This window comes from Mustelus asterias, chromosome 23 (assembly GCF_964213995.1).
Source record: "Mustelus asterias chromosome 23, sMusAst1.hap1.1, whole genome shotgun sequence".
NCBI lineage: Eukaryota > Metazoa > Chordata > Chondrichthyes > Carcharhiniformes > Triakidae > Mustelus > Mustelus asterias.
Genome location: NC_135823.1, coordinates 50,020,132 through 50,042,569, shown reverse-complemented (window position 1 = coordinate 50,042,569; position 22,438 = coordinate 50,020,132). Strand labels below are relative to the sequence as shown.

The following is a 22,438-nucleotide window of genomic DNA, read 5'->3' as shown; positions in this document are numbered from 1 at the left end:
ACCTGCTTTTTGCCTCCCTCCCTTTTTGAATTGTGGTGTCACATTGACAGTTTTCCAATCCTCCGGTAAATCTCCAGAATATAATTCCAATATTTTGTAAAATTACAACCAATGCTTCCACTATCTCTGTAGCTATTTCTTTTAGGATCCTTGAATTCAGATTAGAGATAAGAAAGTTACCCGCTGAGCCATGTCTGAATCCCAATCACTGGTTTAAATATCCTTGAATCCCATGTAGTAAATGGGCGGCACGGTGGCACAGTGGTTAGCACTGCTGCTCCACAGCACCAGGGACCCGGGTTCGATTCCCGGCTCGGGTCACTGTCTGTGTGGAGTTTGCACATTCTCCCCGTGTCTGCATGGGTTTCCTCCAGGTGCTCCGGTTTCCTCCCACATTCTGAAAGACGTGCTGATTAGGTGCATTGACCCGAACAGGCGCCGGACTGTGGCGACTAGGGGAATTTCACAGTAACTTCAATACAGTGTTAATGTAAGCCTTACTTGTGACCAATAAATAAACTTTACTTAAATGATTGGCATTCCATCTACCACCTTAAACATTTTCTCCTCCACCAATGGCTTACTGTCGCTAGGTGACATTTACAAGATGCGCTGCAGCAACTTGCCAAAACTCCCTTGACAGCATGTTCCAAACTCACATTCTCTACCACTCAGAAAGACAAGGGCAGCAGGTGCATGGCAACAGCACCACCTGATAATTCCTCTCCAAGCCACACACCATCCCAATTTGGAACTATATCCCCATTTCTTGTTATCATGTCAAAATCTTGGAACTCCCTTCCTAATTGTACACTGGATGTGCCCACAGCATCATATATGAACTTCAGATGGTTCAGCACCATCTTCTCGAGGACAATTGGAGATGGCAAAAAGTGGTGACCTTGCCAGAGTGGTAGCCGGCGGATCTGACCACTACAATCCGGGAGTGAGTAATTCCTGGAGGGCGGGGGTTGATAAAGACATGGGGATAAGCAGCTCTAATGCCCTGTGTCCCTCTCTCCATAGCTCCCCTGTTTCTGTGGCAAGGTGGAGATGAAACTCAGAACAAAACATTCGTCAGCATCACCACACCTTGGTCCCCGAGAATAGATCCCAGTACAGCTAAACAATCGGAGTAACGAGACAGTAAGGGGTTACTTCGGGGTCTTGTTGAGATAGTGGCAAGAAGGGCAGCGATTCATTGATAAACCTGTGATCTGCCTGGGTCTGTGCCCTGTTAAAGTTTAACCCAACATTCTAAAAAGGTGTCTGCCAGTCACGTGACTGCAGGCGTGTTGATTGGGTGTGATTTGAATTGTTACACAGAGAGGGCGGGGACCCGGGCGGAATCCCTCAGTCGGCGAGGAGCCGGCTACAGACGTTCACTGCCACGTTGCGTCCATGAAGCAGAGACAAGGACTTGATACAACAGCATCCGAACTGAGCAATAGGCGAGCGCCAGCAGCCCTGCAAGCTGGGGCGAGCCACCTTTACTAACCTCTCCCTCTAAGCTGCCACTCCATAAGAAAATAAAAAGCAAAATGTTAACCGACAGTATGATTGAAGATTTTGAACTCCGGGAAGAGGAACCGTGGTACCAGCAGCAGCAGAATATGGAGCACGGTGAGTTTAAAGTTTAAAGGCGCCTTTCTGGGTTGGTGCAGGCTGACAGGCACCGGGAAAAAGGGGGCTACATGTTGTCAGCTTTAACCCGCGAGCTTTCTTATTCAAAAAACATTGCCAACCTGAAGTTAAAAGCAGAGAAGATGCTGGAAGCACAGGCAGTGTCTGTGGAGAGAGGAACGGTTAACGTTTTAATCTGTGACCTTTCAGTATTTGTCTCAAGAATCGTATTCAATCTGTCTGGTCTGAACTGGGATGAAAGGAAATAGCGCCCTTCCCACTCACACACACACTGTCTGCTTTTCTTAACGCAAAGGAAGTCATCTCTTCCCAGCTTGTCATCATCCATCGGAGGTTTGATTTTTCTGAAAAGTACAATTCGATCCAATCGGTGTGTGTAGCACGGAAGGAGGCCATTCGACCCATGGTGTCTGTCCTAGCACATTCTGTACCACCCGATTAGTCCCACTCCCTCTGCTCGTCCCCCAGTTTCAAGTCAATAAGTTTTATTTGTGTCGCCGGGACAAAGGCAACATTTCCAGCTGAATTTCAAACATCACCTTTAAACTCCTGTTGATACCAACAGGCTGGGGAGGGGAAGGGTGGGGAGGTGGCCAGCGGGTCTGACCCCAATAATCCGGGGGGGGGGCGGTTTAAAAAGACCTGCAACTCCAATGCCCTGTGTTCCCCTCTGTGTGGCTCCAATGCCCTGTGTTCCCCTCTCTGTGTGGCTCCAATGCCCTGTGTTCCCCTCTCTGTGTGGCTCCAATGCCCTGTGTTCCCCTCTCTGTGTGGCTCCAATGCCCTGTGTTCCCCTCTCTGTGTGGCTCCAATGCCCTGTGTTCCCCTCTCGCTCTGTGGCTCCAATGCATTGTATTCTTCCCCCTCCCTGTGGCTCCAATGCCCTGTGTTCCCCTCTCGCTCTGTGGCTCCAATGCATTGTATTCTTCCCCCTCCCTGTGGCTCCAATGCTCCTCTCGCTTTGTGGGGTGTAATTCTCTCGCTCAGCGCGCCTTTTCTCAATGTCTTGCACTGGGGAGAAAAGTCTCCATGGAAACGATGTCCCAGTGATAGGGAAAAGCATTCCCTCCCTGGTACTTTATCTGGCAATCCGCTCTAATAGTTCTTGTGCAGTTATTTAGCTTTGAACTTTCTCAATTGATGTGGTTTGAACCGAGAGTCCAGACTGAGGGAGGGGGTGCTGCAGGCCAATGATGAAGCTTCACTGCAAGGAGGGAAGTCATAGGCAGAGGCCATTCGTCCCTTTGTGCCCATGCTGCCTCTTTGAAAGAACAATTCGAACAGGTGGAGTGGAACTTTCTCCACTGCCGTTCAAATTTCTCCTTTTCAAGGATTTCAGAGTCGGATCTTTTTCCACTACCATTTCAGATAGCGTATCCCCCGATCACATCTCGGAGACGGGGAGAGCTGCTGTAGGAAAATCATTCCATTTCTTCCTCTGGTTCCTTTGCTAATTCCCTTAAATCTGTCCCCTCTGGTCACCGAGCGTCCTGCCATTGGAAATCATCTCGCCTTATTTCCTGTCAAACCCTCATTATCTGGAAACCCCTCTGTTAAGTCTCCTCTTTACCCGTGCAGTAAGGGACAACCTAACAGTTATTGTTGTTTGTGGGCAGGGTTGTCATTACTCGAGTAATAAATATACCGTTTGCCTGAGGTGTTTTGACAATTTGCAATAAGCTACTGTACAAATCGGAAACAGTTGCAGTATTTGGAAAGGAGTGAATTAGATGCTGGCGAAGATGTGCTCGTACATCAATTAAAATGTGTTAAACCGGTCAGATGGTGTGGTATCTGCTGGCCCTTGGGAATGACATTTTATTAGCAGTGTAAGGGTCCTGGGGCAGCTCCTCTAATGATCTACTGCCAGACCGTGTCCCTCAGTTCCACTGATTCTCTCTCTCTCTCTCTGAAGATTGTGACATGCTAGCTTTAGATCCACAACTCAGCAATCTTGCCCACGTGGATTGCCCTTCAAATGTGAGTGTGGACGATGGAAATACCGCCTGCCGGTCCATCTGCTCCTGACCTGGACACCCAGGCTGGCGTTTGTCTCACTCACCCTGGGACGACTGCAGTTAAAAGAAGTAGGGATTCTATGATAAGTTGCCTCTGAAAAAATCTATTTGGAAGGGGGAAGCTTTTGAAACCAGCCAGGAGTCAGCACGAAGATGTGCTGAATAATGCGGAGATGATGATGTGTGAAAGACTCGGATGTAGAGTGAGCTGTCTTATCAACATGGATTCCCAGTTTCTTTGTTGCTTCCTCCTATTGAATCAGATTAACTCGGAGAGACTCCAGGGGCTCGAAGTAATCGAGTACTCCTCACTGCTAGTGTCTAGGAAACGAGGCAAGGCAATTAAAACAGCTAGTGAAAAGCTGAGTAATAGTGTAGACTAGAATGGAAGAGCATAATATCTGTTGGGATTATATATGGTACAGAGGCTGTACAAGGCCAGTCACACCACATGTGCATCTCCTTGTTTGCAGTAACCCTGATGGTTAACACTGGAGATTCAAAAGCTGCTTTTTCTTGGGTTGTCAGTTTTCAAGATTAACATCCCTCCTGATTATAGTTTATAGTTTTATGTTTGATCAATCAGAGTACAGATTGCTAAAATTCATGGGGTAGTTTTTTTGAAAGGCTTGGAGCTGTAACCTCTGTGTTTGACTTACTCGCTCAGTAATAAAAACAGAAAATGTTTGAAATATTACACACAGGCAGCACATGTGGCAAAAGAAGAGCTAAGTTTGTTTAACTCCGTCGATGCTCCCTGACCTGCTGAGCGTTTCCAGCATTTTCTGTTTTTAGTTTAGATTTCCAGTACTTTGCTTGAGTTTTATTTTCTGCCTGTTTATAAGCAGTGACCTTCTCCGTATGCTTTGTGTGGCATTTACTGGATTCTCTGTGGCTTGTTGTTGCTGTTGCATCTTTACACATCCTGCCAGCTTCTCTAAGATGCTTCACAGTTTTTTCAGTTTCAATATCGCTGGTGAAAGGAAAAGATTTGCATCAACTGGCGCTTTTCATGATCTTGGGACATCCCACAGCCTTTTACAGCAAATAAAATAGTTTTAAAGTTGGAATGCAGGAAAATGAAGCAACTGATTTTAAAACAAACAACACTGATGTGTGATTAGATCATCTTTTTTCTTGCTGTGATGTTAGCTAATGGGTAAATATTTCCCAACTTCCCCGCTCTTTGAATTTCCATCCAGTCTTGCCACAGAAGGTTTAATGTTATATGCAAAGGACAGTGAATCATAGAAAACCCTACAGTGCAGAAAGAGGCCATTCGGCCCATCGAGTCTGCACCGACCACAATCCCACCCAGGCCCTACTCCCATATCCCTACATATTTACCCGCTGATCCCTCCAACCTATGCATCTCAGGACACTAAGGGGCAATTTTAGCATGGCCAATCAACCTAACCCGCACATCTTTGGAGTGTGGGAGGAAACCGGAGCACCCGGAGGAAACCCATGCAGACACGAGGAGAATGTGCAAACTCCACACAGACAGCGACCCAAGCTGAGAATCGAACCCAGGTCCCTGGAGCTGTGAAGCAGCAGTGCAGCACTCCTTCATCACTCCCGCTGGTTAGCTGCTCAATTCACTGGGGTAGGGCTTGAACCCACAACTTTCTGTCCCCAGCAAGAACGCTACCCATTGAGTCATGGTTGACACCATTGCTATTTGGCAAGGATGGGTATTTTCCATATTAGCCGTGGACAGTCTGAGCAGCCAATGTTAGCGAGGTTACTGTCTTTCTGGAGATGGTGAGGGGTTCGTCTAATTGCCATATTCAAGGCTATTTGCTCTTTCCACTGACCACAATCCCACCCAGGGCCTACCCCCATATCCCTACATATTTTACCCACTAATCCCTCTAACCTACGCAACCCAGGACACTAAGGGGCAATTTAGCATGGCCAATCAACCTAACCCGCACATCTTTGGAGTGTGGGAGGAAACCGGAGCACCCGGAGGAAACCCACGCAGACACGAGGAGAATATATTGGTACCTGAGGTGATGCTGGATTCATGGGGCACTGAAAAGTGTTTCTTTGTGTGTGTTTGTGCACATGTGTAATGTTTACTACTGACTTCTGATGAGCTGATGTGACACTGCAATTATCAAATATTGACATTGGATTGGGCCTAATCCATCTGACTGTGCATAAAAAAGATCAAACTGCTGGTGTAACCTTGCTATTGAAGGTGTTTTCTGAGGAATAATCTTTGGACCAATGTACAGTGAGAGTCTTGTACAACGTGGGGTTTAACCATGGGATAGTAAACAGCAGAGAAATCCATGTTGGAGTTGGGAGGGCTGATATCTGAGCAATTCTGATGTTTGGGATGGGGGGAGATGGGGCCATAACTAATACAAGAAGGTTCTGTTGTGACCTGTCCACCTTTTCATCTTCCCACCCCAGCCTGTGAGGTGGGAAGATGAAACCATGCGGAAAGGGGTGAATCCAGAAACAAGACTTCAAATTAATCCACGCTGAGTCAAGGACACACAATCAAAGCAGGAACAGCTAATTTCTGATCACAGAGTGTATTCTGCACCTGATCATTACAATGAAAATAAGACCCTGATGTTGTTTTTGATTTGACTTATTATTGTCGCATGTATTGCTATAAGAACATAAGAAATAGGAGCAGGAGTAGGCCATCGAGCCCCTCGAGCCTGCCCCGCCATTCAATAAAGTCATGGCTGATCTGAAGCGAATCAGTTTCACTTACCCGCACTCTACAGTGAAAGGTATTGTTTCTTGCGTGCGAGAGAGACCAAGCATACCGTTCATAGAGTAATGAACTGGGGGAGGGTCGGGCAGTGGCGGAAGAGTGAAATGAATCAATGTTCATGATTGATGAGTTGTGATGAGCTGAAATGGCCTTGCTTCCCTGTATCCGGTAACTGAGGATTGAACTGCTTTTTGTTTGTTTCTAGACCTACACCTGGCAGCTGAATTAGGGAAAACTTTGTTGGATCGCAATACGGAGTTGGAGGAAGCCCTTCAACAAATGTACGGAACCAACCAGGAGCAGCTCCAAGAGATTGAGGTGAGAGGACTCTGCATTTTCATCTCAATGATTGTGAAGGAAAACAAAGCGTGAATTGGTGTTTTGAAGGAGTGAGTGCTGTAGTCAGCACAGATCTGGCTTGTGGTATCAAGCCAGCTGGACATACTCTCTTGTGTGAGCATATAACGTAGGACATGAGATCCCTTAGTATTTGCACTTCTGGGCTGTCTTATGTTCTTATCAAACTAATCTTTGCTGTTCAGGTGCATTCAGAACAAAGTCTGATCAAGTGCCTCAATAATCTCATCTTTTATTGCCAACTATCTGATTTGAAAGTGTAACTTTTTTATTATTCATTCATGGGACGTGGGTGCCACTGGCAAAGCCAACATTTATTGTCCATTCCTACTGCATTAGCAGTTCAGAAGGATGAGGAGAGATCGCATAGAAAGCTTTAAAATTCTAACAGGACGAGACAGGGTAGATGCAGGAAGGATGTTCTTGATTGTGGAGGAGTCCAGAAACAGGGGTCACAGTCTAAGGATGTGGGGTAAACCTTTTAGGACTGAATTGAGGAGAAATTTCTTCACCCAGGGAGTGGTGCCTGTGGAATTCGTTGTCACAGAAAGCATTTGAGGCCAAAACATTTGTATGTAGCTTTTGGGGTGCAGGGGATCAAGGGAAATGGGGAGAAGGTAGGATCAGGCTACTGAGTTGGATGATCAGTTGTCATAATGAATAGTGGAGCAGGGCTGAATGGCCTCTTCTTGTTTGTATTTTCTGAGGAAGGTGAATCTAGAGGCAGGAACTCGCCGCGATCGTCAGCCTACCTCCTCGCAGTGGATTTTATAGGATCATGAATCATACAGTGCAGAAGGAGGCCATTCGGCCCATCGAGTCTGCACTGACCACAATCCCACCCAGGGCCCTATCCCCATAGTCCCATGCATTTACCCTAGCTAGTTCCCCTGACACTAAGGGGCAATTTAGCATGGCCAATCTACCTAACCCGTACATCTTTGGACTGTGGGAGGAAACCCAGTAAGAAGTCTCACAACACCAGGTTAAAGTCCAACAGGTTTATTTGGTAGCAAATACCATAAGCTTTCGGAGCACTGCTCCTTCGTCAGATGGAGTGGTTATCTGTTCTCCAACAGTGCACAGACACATCCTTTGTAACTTGATTTCTGTGTCTGTGCACTGTTGGAGAACAGATAACCACTCCATCTGACGAAGGAGCAGCACGCTCCGAAAGCTTATGGTATTTACTACCAAATAAACCTGTTGGACTTTAACCTGGTGTTGTGAGACTTCTTACTGTGCTTACCCCAGTCCAATGCCGGCATCTCCACATGAGGAAACCCACGCAGACACGGGGAGAACGTGCAGGCTCCGCACAGACAGTGACCTAAACCGGGAATCAAACCTGGGTCCCTGGGGCTGAGGCAGCAGTGCTGGGTGGCACGGTGGCACAGTGGTTTGTGACAAGTTGATATGTGGGTGCCTTTTAAATGTGACGCCTGGATATGATAACAGGGCATTTGTCATCCAGCCCTGCCCCACAATAGGTCAGGAAACCCCCTACTGTATAATTAATGAGCCCAACATCACTGAGCAATTTGGCATTAATTCCAACAGGGCTGTATGGCTGGAAACACTCCTGCCCACAAGACTTGGACCTGGAATGCGAAATCCCGGCCTTTCCGTGCAGCCTATCGGATTGAATTAGGATTATATCCTTCCTTTTCTGAAGCAAGAGGGAAATGGAATGGGAGAATCCATAGAATCCTACAGTGCAGAAGGAGGCCGTTTGGCCCATTTGAGTCTGCACCGCCCATAATCCCACCCAGACCCTATCCCCATAATCCCATGATTTACACTAGCTAGTCCCCCTGAAACTAAGGGGCAATTTAGCATAGCCAATCCACTGATCCCGCACATTTTTTTGGACTGTGGGAGGAAACCTGAGCACCGGAGGAAATCCATTGCAGACACGGAGAGAACGTGCAAACTCCACACAGACAGTGACCCAAGCCGGGAATCGAACCCGGGTCCCTGGCGCTGAGAGGCAGCAGTGCTAACCACTGTGCCTCTTGGCCTCTGCTCTGCTGCAGGCTCATTCATTCCTTATTGTGTGGATTGCTGCTGTTTGCAGGCATTGTGATCTTTCTGCAGCTCTTGGTGTCTGTATGGACCCAGCAATTTTAATGCGGAGATCTTTTTGTTGTGTGAAGCTAACCTCTGTTATTTCACTGTTCTCTGATTACACAAAGCACTAGTGAACACAGAGGCTATACAAGATCTGTGCTACTCAATAGCATTAATTTGAAAAATGATCTTCCCCCTCTCCTGCCTGTTGCTGACCAATAACGTGGTGTTTGCCAGAACTGTCTGTGCTTTGTCCTCTCTCCCTCTTTTCTTCCCCCACTCTGCTCACTTTCACCAGTTTCCTGGGTCAGCATTGGTGCTGTGCAGCCTACACCACGCAAGACCTTAGGTGACTCCAATGATTGGGATTTAGTAATGTTTGTGAAATGCAAGGGGGCAGCTTGGCATCAGTGGCTTGGTAGGTGAATATGTCTATTGTGTAAATAGGAGTTGCTGCTTTTGAATCTCAGTCATGCTTCTCTCTTATTTCTTCAATAGAGAGATGGTGGTGTCGTGGTAATGTTGCTGGACTAGTAATCCAGAGGCCGAGGCAAATGGTCTGGGGACATGGGTTCAAATCCCACCATGGGAGCTGGTGGATCTTGAATAATCTTGGATCTTGAACAAATTGAACTTTTACAGAGGGCTCCTGCAATGTGATGTCCATTCCTATTTCTGCTGAATTCTAAAAGATATTTTTCTTTGTTTTGAAAATGAGCATTTGTTGTGCTCTTTAAACTTTGTAGTAAAACCAGTCAAGTGGCATGATTGGTAAAGTAAAGTTTATTTATTAGTCACAAGTAAGGCTTACATTAACACTGCAATGAAGTTACTGTGAAATGGAATGAAAAAAACTTGCATTTATATAGCGGCTTTCGATGTCCCAAAGCGCTTCAGTCAATGAACTACTTCTGAAGTGTAGTCACCGTTCTAGTGTGGAAAACGAGGCAAACAATTCATGCACAGCAAGCACGCTCAAACCGCAATGTGGGCGGCACGGTAGCACAGTGGTTAGCACTGCTGCTTCACAGCTCCAGGGTCCCGGGTTCGATTCCCGACTCGGGTCACTGTCTGTGTGGAGTTTGCACATTCTCCTCGTGCCTGCGTGCGTTTCCTCCGGGTGCTCCGGTTTCCTCCCACAGTCCAAAGATGTGCGGGTTAGGTTGATTGGCCAGGTTAAAAATTGCCCCTTAGAGTCCTGAGATGCGTAGGTTAGAGGGATTAGCGGGTAAACTGTGTGGGGGTAGGGCCTGGGTGGGATTGTGGTCGGTGCAGACTCGATGGGTCGAATGGCCTCCTTCTGCACTGTAGGGATTCTATGATTCTATGATCATGTGACAACAGATATTCTGTTTTTAGTGAGGTTGATTGAGGGATAAATATTGATCAGAACTCATTTTTGAATAATGCCTTTGTGATGATTGTCCCTTTAAGGACAACACAGCAGAAGAGGTTCACTTGGCTTGGGCACCAATTAGGACAAGAGTGGATAATCATCCTGGGGATGGAGTTCTCTTGTAGGCTATCGCCACCAGATGTTTGGGTTTAACAGAGTAAATCCGGTGCTACGATATGTCCAATGCCTGAAACTGAATGCCACAATTTGCAGAGGAGTTTTGTTTTTAATGCTCTGAATTCATGCAACAAGTTTAAACTGGTTAATTCCTGTTTACTTCGACTCTCTGTAGATTTGGGCAAAGGTGGTGCATTGAAGTGGGGGGAGGAGCTGCAGGGTGGTGTGGAAATGTCTAAAGCTGAGAATGAGTTGCCTGTGGGATAACACTGAGAATCATTTTGTTGAGAGGAACTGATGGTTAAATGTCTGTGTTGCACTAAGACAACTCCTTTTGACCTTCTGTGCCTGGGGGAGTTGGCTGCAACATTTTGGTTGCTATACCCAAAGATGTGCTGGATTGGCCATGCTAAATTGCCCCTTAGTGTCAGGGTGACTAGCTAGGGTAAATGCATGGGATTGTGGGGATAGGGTCTGGGTGGGATCGTGATCGGTGCAGACTCGATGGGCCAAATGGCCTCATTCTGCACTGTAGAATTCTATGATTCTATCTGGTCAAACTGAGACACTGAATATACTTGTCTTTTCAAGGTTTGATCATTTAGAGATGTCCATTAGATTATTTTTTTCTTGTTTTTTCATATTACATCCAAGATATTATGATACCTTCAAGAGCATGAGTTCCTTGCATTGAGTGCATTTCTCCCAGATCGGTAGACAGATTCTCCACTCTGGGCATTGTAAACCTGTCTATATTTATGCGTTTTTACTGCCTTTTTAAAGACTTCATCATGACTAATAATGTGTCCAATCTGTGACTAGAGCAGAAATCGATTGATAACTGAAATAGTGGAACTCATTCAGCAGGCTCATTGAAATCCGCAATCTCCACTTATTTTTTGAGAGAACCTGCATTTCTGAACCGTCTGTTATGACCTCTGAACATCTCAAAGCTCAGTACAGCCAATGACATACTTTTATTTTGAAAGTATAGTAGAAAATGCAGCAGCTAATTGATGCACAGCAAGATCCCACAAATCATAATGACATAAATGACCCAATCTTTTTTAAAAATCGTTCTTGGGATGAGGACATCACTGGTAAGGCTGGCACTTATTGCCCTGACCTATCTGCCCTCCAGAAGGTGCTGATGTATGCCACCTTCTTGAGCCGCTGCAGTGGCACACCTAGGGTTCCTGTTTTCCTGATGGAATGTGATCCTGCTTGCTACATCATTTCAGAAGGCAGTTGAGAGTAAATTGCATTATTGTGGATCTGGACCAGGTACGGTGATATGAATTCTTCCTCCAGGTGGGTTTTTTTGACTATCATGGTCAGAATAAACTGCTGGTCTCATCAATAAGTTAAATTCTCCAGCTGCTGTTGCAAGATTATGAACTCCTGCCCCTGAAGCATTATTCTACACATCTGGATTACTATTACCACTTTGCATGATTTGTTTTTATTGATGTTGACTTGAGATAAAGTCACAACGAGGAGAGATGAGATGGCTGCGGGGAAGGGAGGGGAGTAAAAATGTTCAGTCGTAGGTGATCCACCCACTGAACATGATGCAATAACCCAGTAAGGCCGTAGGACTGGAATGTGTTCAAACAGTGTGTGGTGTAGTGAGGAATGTCAAAAACAATCTCAACCACTGCTTCCTGTTTGGAATCTGGCTGGCTATGGTTTGGATTGCTGTGTCTAATTCCAGATGCTGATGTAATCTGCAGCTGTTCCACTCCAGGAGAAAACTGGACAATCCTACAATATCAACATTAAAACTGACAGCTCTCAAAATACAACTTGCCCTTCCATTTGTTAAAAGTTTATCGTTGAATCAGTTGGATGATTGCTAACTGCCCGTATGTGGAGATGCGGCTAGAATTTAAAATATTTTGATTGCATCTCATTCTTCAGTGGAATATTAACTTGGATTCCTTCATCGCTACATGCACTGTTTAGATGCTCAGTCTTGTTTTCATGGCCATCGTGGCCTCGTCACTCCCAATCCCTGTAATCTTCTTCAGCCCCACCACCCTCTGAGGTATCTGTGCTCATCCAATTCTGCTGTCTTCATTTGTCTCTCTTCCTGCACTAAGTGGTGCACAAAGCAGACTTGCTTATACCTGTTCCCATAGTGAGGTTTTCCGGCAACTGGTCATTAGTCTGTTGCCAGAGGCTTATAGTTTGAGAGACGCCACTCCGCATCAAGCGTGTCCGACCAGGAATTTCTGTGCTCTTTCCACCTACCATGGAAGGATTTTTCAGGTCGATACTCAAACCTATTGGCTGTGATATGAACGCTTCTTCCTTGGCCCTTGGGTAGCATTCAAACCCAGAGCTTTTGGCTCAGAGGTGCTACCCACTGCACCTCAAGACCCCTACTGGCCCCTTGTGCGTCCCCAATTTTAATCACTCTGCTGTTGATAGCTGCCTGAATCCTAAACTCTGAGTTTCTTTTCTCAGCGCCTCTCTCCTTGTTTAAAACATCTCTACAGCCAAATATTGGTCACCTGCCCCCAATGCTAACAACTGCGCTGGCACGGTGGCGCATTGCTGCCTCACAGTGCCAGGGACCCGGGTTCGATTCCTGGCTTGGGTCAATGTCTGTGTAGAGTTTGCACATTCTCCCCCTGTCTGCGTGGGTTTCCTCCGGGTGCTCTGGTTTCCTCCCACAGTCTAAAGATGTGCGGGTTAGGTGGATTGGCCCTGCTAATTTGCCCCTTAGTATCAGGGGGACTAGCTGGGACAAATGCATTGGGTTATGGGAATAGGGCCTGGGTGGGATTGTGGTTGGTGCAGACTTGATGGGCCAAATGGCCTCCTTCTGCACTGAATGGATTCTATCTCTGTTTGTTGATAACTACCATGAAATATTTTGGGACTTTTTTTAACTTTAAAACATTTTATCACCATCAGTTGGATGGTGAGTGACCCTTTCTGAGGTTGTGTGGTTCAGTGCAGGTTACAATTTAGAATTGGAAACTTTCTGGTCTCTGTCTTAGCCGTCAGAGGAGTTTGCATCTTGCAATCTAGGGAGGGTGCAGTCTGTCAGTTCAGATCCTGCTGTGGCAAGTTGTAAAATGTGCATCTAGCTCCATTTAAATTGCCCATGAATATTAAGCTTTTAAGTGAAACCAGGAAATGATGGAGTTGCACAGCAGGTCAGTCGGTGTCAATAAACAGAGAAGATGGGGCTCTGCGATTCTGAGTGGGAATACTTCAGATTTCTGCCATTTCCAACTTTTCCTCTTGCATATTTGACTGAATTCAGGCCAGTTATATAGGCGTTAAGGAGATTTGAATCTATATTATTGTACAGGATAGGGGTGTGGGATTGTCTTGTAGCAGAAAATAGTAAATAAGAGAAATTTGAGCAAATCTCTTCTGAAAGAAATGGATTTACAGCATAATTGCCAGAACTGCTCACTAGCTCAACTTTTCATTGTGATACCATTCACTTCTCTTGAGGATTGGGTGTTACTGGACTTCATATTTTGACCTTGAGTTCTTTAAGCTTTGGTATATGTCTTTTTTTTCCCTCTTCTTTCTCTTTTGACCTAATGAAAATTTGTTGGGAGAATCCATCCATTATTATTGCAACAATCATAAGAACAACTCTTCACCAGGTTAAATGATTCCTGAAGAAACAGGACTAGGCCATTCAGCCCCGCCTGCTCCACCCTTCAAGTAGATCATGGCCGATCATCTACTTCAAAAACATTTTCCCCACTATCTCCATATCCCTTGATATCATTAGTCTTCAGAAATCTATTGATGTCTGTTTTGAGCATGCTCAATAATTGAGTTTCCACAGCTCTGGACTAGAGAATTCCTAAGATTTACCACCCTTCCTGGGAAGAAATTTCTCCTCATCTCAGTCCTAAATGGCCTGCTGCTTATCCTGAGACTATGTCCCCTGGTTCTAGGTTCACCAGCTAGAGAGAACCTGCTGTCCACATCACTGTGTCAGGTCCCATAATAATTTCGTACGTTTCAATGAGATCGCCTCTTGTTATTTGAAACTCTAGAGGATGCAGACCCAGTCTCCTCAATTTCTCCTCGTAAGGTAATCCCAACATCCCAGGGATTAGTCCGCTGAAATTCTGTTGCACTCCCTCTGTATGGTAAATATACCCTTCCATTGATAAGGAGATTAAAACTATACTTCATATTCTGGTCTCACCAAGGCTCTGTACAAATGCATCAAGAAATCTTTACTTCTGTACTCAAATCCCCTTGTGATGAAGGCCAATGTACCATTTGCTTTCCTTATTGATTGTTGTACTGGCATGTTGGCTCTTCATGACGCATGAACAAGGCCACCCAGGTCCCTTTTGGACACCAACACTTCCCAACCTCCTACCAATTAGGAAAAATTCAGTCTTTGTTTTCCTTTCTATCGAAGTGGATATTTTAACACTTATTCACATTGTCACAGAATCAGTGTAGAAGGAGACCATTCAGCCCAAAACGTCTGCACTGGCTTTCTGAAAAAGCATTCTACCCATTGTACGCTGCCTTACCCCCATAACCTTGCATATTCTTTGTGTTCAGATCACAATCCAATTCCTTTTTCAAACCTGCCTCCAACATTCTCTGAGCAAGTTAGTTCCAGACTTCAATCATCCTCTGGGTGAAAAAAAACTTCCTTGTATCACTATTGCTCCTTTTGTCAATTATTTAAATCTGTGCCCTCTAATTTTTGATGTTCTCGAGAGAACAGTTTCTCATTATTTATCCTGTCCATATCTCTCAGGATCTTGAATACCTTTATCAAGTCTCCTCCGGTCTTCTTTTCTCCAAGGAAAACCGTCCCAACTCCTCCCCTCTATCCTCTTAGCTACAGTTATTTATCACTGGAGTCATTCTTGTGAATTTCCTCTATACTCTCTTCATATCTGTCCTCAAGGTGCCCAGTATGGAATGCATTAGTCCAGCTGATGCCTAACTAGTGTCTTGTACAAGTTTAGCATGACTACTCTTGTAGTCGATACCCCTGTTAATAAAACCCAGGATAATATATGCTTTACTAGCTGCTCCCTCAACATATCCTGGCATCTTCAATGACGTATGTACATATACACTGAGGTCCCTTTGTTTCTGCACTTCCCTTAGCATTTCTCCCTTTATTTTGTACACACTCCAAATTCCTCCTGCCAAAGTTAATCAACTCACTTTTCTGCATTGAATTTCTGTTCTTTCCCATTCACTTATCCTGTCCAGGTCTGCTTGATGTCTCTTTACATCTTCCTCACAGCTTGCATTCCCACCTAGTTTTTTTTGTAGTGAGCAAATTTGGAAATGTTACAATTGGTCCCCACATCACGATGTCAAGGAATCAGTGTGGAGGGAATACAGGATAAGAATTCTCAATGTGGATAACACCTCAGTCTAAAAGAAACATTGAGGGCTGGATCTAATTTGATTCTTTGTCCAGTCCTTTGTTAACCATGAATGCTTTACAGTCCGTGCAGGAAGGAATGTTTTCCAAAGATTTTCAAAGTATCCACTAGGATGACCACCCTGTGGGGCAGCCTGGGCAATATAAATCTTCATACACTTTCCACTGGGGGTCACCAGGTCAAAGGGTGAATTGGCACTATGGCTGAATTATTAATTTTACTCCCTTTTCTTTCCCTCCAAGGATGATGAGGCTAACTGTTAGATGTGGCTTAGTTTGTAGCACACACATACTCTTGGTCATAAGGTTCTGGGTTCAAGTCCCACTGCAGGACTTGAGTGCACATCTTGAGGGTGGTTCTGAGTGAGTGTTGCAAAGCTAAAGGTATCACCTTTAGGATGAGGTGTTAAACTGAGGTCCAGTTTTCCCCCTCAGGCAGATGTAAAAAGATTCTATAGAACATTTTGAAGAAAAGGGCAGTCTCTCTCATTTCTCCCCCCCCCCCCCCCCCCCCCACCCCTGTTCTGGTAATTATTCTTAATCAACATCACAAAATAAATCTGCTTCATTATCACTGCTTTTTTGCAGGAACTTGCTACCGTGTTCCCTATGCTACAATTGTGATTGCACTTCAAAAATACTTCCCTAGCTGTAAAGTGCTTTGAGACCTCAAGTGGTTGTGAAAAGTGCTGTACAAATGCAAGTCTTTAATTTCTCTGCCTCGGCTTTGCTCTGTTAACTCTTAGAAACCTGAATCGTCCTAGTGGGCAGAGGGGGAACAATGATGAATCCTTGCGTGCAACACAGTTGCTTACTTTTGTGAGTTCTCCAGTAACACTGTTACATTGCTCCCTTGTTTCCTACTGACTAAATGTAGCCTCTTGAAATGACTGGAATAACTGGTTGTGCGATGTGAATCCTGGTGCGACACTTCACTGACTTTTGTTTTGTCTTCCAGTATCTCTCAAAACAGATAGAACTCCTCCGTCAAATGAATGAACAGCATGCTAAAGTTTACGAGCAGCTTGACATGACTGCTCGAGAGTTGGAGGTGACCAATCAAAAACTTGTTACGGAAAGCAAGGCCTCACAGAATAAGATAATAAGGTAGTAAAATATTTTGGCAACCAGAATCTCTTCATCATTAAAAATCTTTCACTGGTCAGACATTTTGTGTTAACGTTTGCAATTGAAAATTGCCATAGTAACATTTCCCATTCAATTTTGATATGTCAACAGTCACAAATGGAAATGCATGCTGACCACCAGGTAGCTTTGGTGGATATTTCAAAAGCAACACTTTTTCTATAAGAAAACAATGTTCATCTACTGATGAATTAACCTGACAGTCTCCCCAGTAGAAACTGGTTGATGACTTGCAGTCATAGGATTAATGAATATTCGAATTTGGGTCAGACAGTGTGAGGGTTCCTCAAGCTCCCGACATTACAAATAACAGTGTGGAAGTTGGTGGTGTGGGGTGATGGACAGGTAGCTACATGTTGCATTAATGTGGGTTTAATGGGCTGCATGGTTTTAATAATCATTTGACCAGTGTTGGGGAATATTATTTTATTTCCAATTCTCTGCCCTGACTGCAGTGAGGCCAATTGTAGGCACGACTGATCTTATTGCCCTTTGGCTCTGGTTTAACTACCAGCAGCATTGGCTTTCTTTCCAATGTCCACTTCACCATTCAACCTGCCACCACACTAGTTTGAGGTGTGTTAGTTCGATGATTTAGGCAATATGTACACAAACAAAGTTGCTTTCACTTTATTCAAAGTTTAATCCTCCAAATATTGTTTTTGGTAATAAAGTTGTTGCTCATTTCTAAATTAAAGATGTTACTGCAGTGAGTAAATGTGTGTTAAATTTAAACTAATATTAGGCAATCCAGAACTATTCAGTCTGCGTTGTGTGGAGTGACGTTCTACACAGGTTTTTGGATTTGTTTGAGTAGATCTGTACATGTCTCTCTAAACATACAGCTTAACTTGGGTTGCAACTGTCACTGATTTCTAAACATCATGTGAGATTCTGCAACGACCAACCAATGTTTAGAAATTTAGAGGAACCATCAGCATCTGAGAAGAGGCAGATTGATATCATGATTGAGTTCTGTTGGGGAAGGAATTCTGGAGGGTGGGTGACAATGCAAAGATGGAGGAATTTGAATGTTATATGATAGGATACTCTTACAATTTTGATCATCTACAATAAATTCTCCAACTTGACTATTGCATCCTCTAAATCTCTGAAACGCCTTGGGGTATTTGTTATGCAAGTGAATATAGATTTAGACACCAGAAGTTTTCTTCCAAATCACCAGTCAAATCTAATTGATAAAGGTGCTCCATGCACAATCCTCTAAACTAAGGCCTCATACAAGTTGCCTGCATGTTCTGACAATTGATCTGATTGACTATAATTGGATTTGTCTGCTCTTGTTTTGGTAGCTTGGCGGAGACAATCGATGGTCTACAATCTCATGTAGATGAGCTCCAGAGACAGTTGGAGGAGCTGAAGGATGGCTCACGAAAGGAAGGAACCGAGCAGAGGAGGGCAATGCATAGTCTTCCATGCCTGAAAGAGTTGTACGATCTTCGGAAGTAGGTCCCACTGTTTATTCTGTCAATATTGTTATTTAAACTGATTTTTAAAAATTTTGGTATCTTGTATTTTTTTTGGATCATTGCATGTTTATGCTCCTTGAGCTAAAGTTTACAATGCACTCGAGGATCAATTGTGGCTCAGTGGGTAGCACTCAAGTGTCTCTCTGGTGGTTAAACCAAGGTTCCAACTGACCCATCTGGTGGATGCCACTGACTCCAAAGAGACTATTTTGAAGAACAGGGGTGTTCTCCTTGAGCCCCTGCGTCAATGTTCATCCTTGAACCAACCACTAAAAATTGATACCTGGAGAATTGAAATAATTGCACAGACTTTTTTTTTAAACTCCAGGACTTGGATTTTATTCCTGATGAATGAAAAATTTTCACTGCCAATCCCACAACATAACTGCCAGAATTGGGAACATCAAATTGAAAGAGGGCCTAACAAACAATGTTCTAGTAGGGATCAAGGGATATGGAGGGAAGGGGGGATCAGGATGTTGATTTTGATCAAAATGAATGGTGGAGCAGGCTCAATGGGCAGAATGGCCAACTCCAGCTTCTATTTTCTATGCTTAGTATGTGGTGTTTTCCATTTGATATCTTGTCTAAAAGATGTCAGTGGAGTGCTCCCTGAGCCTGGACTTTGTGCTGTAATCTCTGGGGTGGCCTTTAAACCCCCACAGTTCCCGTTTCCTGAATGTGGATACCTACACTGTGTCCATGGGAGGACTAGTGTTAAAGAGCTTCATGTGTTAGGTGCTGTGAGGCCGTTTCTCTTGGCTGGAGAGTCTGGAGCGAGGTCATAATCTCAGAATAAAGGGTCAACCATTTGGAACTGAAATGAGGAAAGCTGTCTTCACTTTCAGGATTGTGAATCTTTGGAATTCTCTCTAACCCAGACAGCTGTGGATGTTCTGTCATTGAGTATAGTCCAGGCAGAAGTCCATGAATTCTTGGACACTAAGAGGATGAAGGACATTAGTGGAGTTGAGGTAGATCAGCCACAATGGTACTGAATAGGAGATCAGACTGGTGGGAGTGGGGAACCCCATTCCTTTTTCTGATATTTTCACCCTCTGTCATGAAGGAAACACCAACACAAGACGTTGAAAGTTAAACGATTTGTGAAATATTGGGCTTTGGAGTCACGTTCGTTTTTTTTGCTTTGTTTAACAGGTACTTTGTGTATGATCACCTGTTTGCTGCAGAGATCACATCTGATGAAGCCCAAGTTAGTCCACTGGAGGATGAAAATGAGAGGTTAAAGAAGAATATGAGCATGTTGCAGGCTCAGCTGACCCTGGAGAGGCAGAGGAGGGAATGTGTGGAGCAGGAGTATTCCCAGCTCCTGAAAGAAAACAGTGAGCTGGAAAAAAACCTCTCCAATTTGGACGACTACAAGCGAAGTATCCAAGAGCTGGAGAGCAAAGTGGTGGAATTACGTCAGAGAAGTCAAGGAAGTACTGACTTTGTCAGCGTGGTGGACAATCTGCTCCCTGAGTCCTTCCTGTTTACTGGGAAGGATTCTTCGGACCTCATGCATTTCTCTGGGATCAGGGTTTGTGTGAACGGAGACAGTTCGCAGGCTGAGCATGGCCCACCGAACCCCAGCGGGGCCCTGCTGAAGAGCAGCTCTGATGAAGACCTGGTGAGGGGCCACGAGCAGACATGCATCAGGAGGGCGGAGGCCGTGCGCCAGCGAGGCATCTCACTCCTGAACGAGGTGGACGAGCAGTACATCGCCCTGCAGATGAAATACAACGAGCTGCTGAGCAGGTGCCATGGTCCCGGAGACGCCCTGAGCCACAAGGCCGTGCAGACCCCCCGGCGCCTCTCCCAGGACCAGTCTGGTAAAGCAGCCCAGAGCGAGCAGCAGATCTCAGCCAGTGAAGAGAGGCTGAGGAGTGAGCCAGCTGCCTGCACTGCTCAGCTCCCCAATGTGGAGCTGACTAGCTCGTCCAGCAACACCCAACCAGAATACAAAGTTTTGTTCAAAGAAATTTTCAGTTGTATCCGCAAAACAAAAGCAGAGATCAGTGAAAACCGATCGAAATACAAATCTGTCTCCTTGGAATATCCAGTTGTAGGTCCGTTACAGCAAAAGGACTAGAGAAATTACCAGTATCGTTGTATTCGTAGTTACAATAAAGTGTTAGGAACTGAAAAGGCACAAGAAACCTCATGTAACTTATTTTGCATGAAAAAAGTATATTGCTTTACAATTCTGGTGTCCCATTGGAGGAAAGACTCCAAGGGATCCAAGAATTTGAAGGATCTACGGTAGAAAAGTATTTGTAAATATTCTGCAGTGTGTATGTGAGTGACTTTCTCGTCCAAAGGAAGTCAACTTTTTAAAAAATGTATTTCTACCTATAATTATTGTGGATTTGCTAGCTGTAGATCGAGATGTCAAAATGAATAGTTAATATATATATGCTGGTGGGACGGTGAAGGTATTTTCTGATGTAGCCCCAAGACCTGCAGAGCAGGAAAGGCCTCTATCAGTCTCAGGTCTTCACTGAGTGGGCTGGGCTCCTCTAGTGTGAGTGCTACATTGGCCAGTCTGGTGCCAGGATTGCACCCTCTGCACTGCCTTCACTGTGAAATTGGATGAAAAAAATAACTTGTGCTGACCCCACGGCCCAATGATCTGCCACCAGTTGATGTCAAGACTTGCACAATAAACATGACTCTGATCAAGTATTCTGGAACTCATCCCCTTTATTTGGTCGGTGGGCATAATAGGAGATGGAGGTAATTTTCCTCAAAGGGGAATGGTTGAAAACAATGTTTAATATGTTTGTTTTTGGAACAGACTGGTGAAGAGTTCTTTGAATAAAGATGTGTAGGAGCAAAACGTTTTGTAGTTCAGTTCTGTATTACTGAACACTCCTGTTGTGAAATACTATGTACTTCTGAATCTCTCCAAAACACTCCTGCACTCAACAGCTGAAAGAATGCACCAAAACTTCATCTGACAGCCATGATATGCTGGCAGTGGGTTGGAAAATCCCTGTTTTATAGACACCTTTCAAAGTGCTTTACAGCCAATTAAGTAACTTTTTGAAAAGTGGTCTTTCATAAATGTAGGAAATGGGACAACCAATTTATAGACAGCAAGTTCCCACAAAATGCAATGTGAGAGGCCAGATAGTGTTCTTTAAGTTGAGGGATAAATATTAGCTAAGACACTGAAACTTCTCTACTCTTCAAAAAAAAAAATTCACACAATGTGAATTGTAATATTTTGGTTTGAAATTAAGTTAACCTAGGTTCTTGGTTTGGTTCCTTTCTGTATTGAGAAATGCACTATGCTGGCCAAAGCCAGTGTTCTTGTGACGTTCCAGTGTCTATTGACCAGCTGGCGATCTGACATTCTGGCACTAGTTTGTCTTGGATTACCCCTTTCTACATCCAGCAGGAGCCCACTGCATAACCTGATGGGCATACTGCAATGACAGATGTTGGTTGACATGCCCAAGCCACATTCACATACAGCTGTTTGGAAAAAGTGTGAACACACTGGGTAATTGTACTGGAGAAGGGAGTATATTGGCAGCTAGTGTTTTGTGTTTGCCAAACTAGAAAATGCTGCATAAACTTAAGTCAGCATCAGTGGAGGAAAGTTAAAGTTACAGGTATGAACACTTCATCAGAATGAGAACACAGGAGTTACAGAAGGGGTGGGAAATAATCAGGAGAGAAAATACAACAATTTGTAAAGTGCTTGAGTGAAAAATAAGTTTTATATTGGTCAGAGACAATACGACAGCAGGTTTGGTGAGTTAGATGTTTGAGCTAAGGAAGTAGGTGTGATATTGCATTTGGGTTGCTGGAAAGTGAGAGGGTGGATGAAGAGTAAAAGTGGGAGACTGGGAAGAGAAATGGACAGAACTCACAACCAATAGATAGTGGCAACCTTCTGGGAGGTGACTGTGACACCTGAGTAACATGAAATTGGCTGAATCTACTGACTGACTGCCAGGGTTCACATACAGAGCTGAGAGTGTTTCATCACTCTGACACTGGCAGGAAATTGGTTTTCTGAGGGGGGGAGGGAGAGGGGAGGGA

General features: G+C 44.6%; 1 protein-coding gene across 1 annotated transcript; it reads left to right on the top strand.

The window, feature by feature from the left end:
- Positions 1–1,397: 1,397 nt before the first annotated feature.
- Positions 1,398–21,572, top strand: LOC144510759 (cerebellar degeneration-related protein 2-like). Its single transcript, XM_078240593.1, has 5 exons — positions 1,398–1,623; positions 6,608–6,720; positions 16,708–16,856; positions 18,209–18,361; positions 19,544–21,572. Exons 1-5 carry the CDS (start codon positions 1,542–1,544, stop codon positions 20,475–20,477), a joined length of 1,431 nt encoding a protein of 476 aa, XP_078096719.1. The 5' UTR covers positions 1,398–1,541; the 3' UTR covers positions 20,478–21,572.
- The last annotated feature ends 866 nt before the right edge of the window (positions 21,573–22,438 follow it).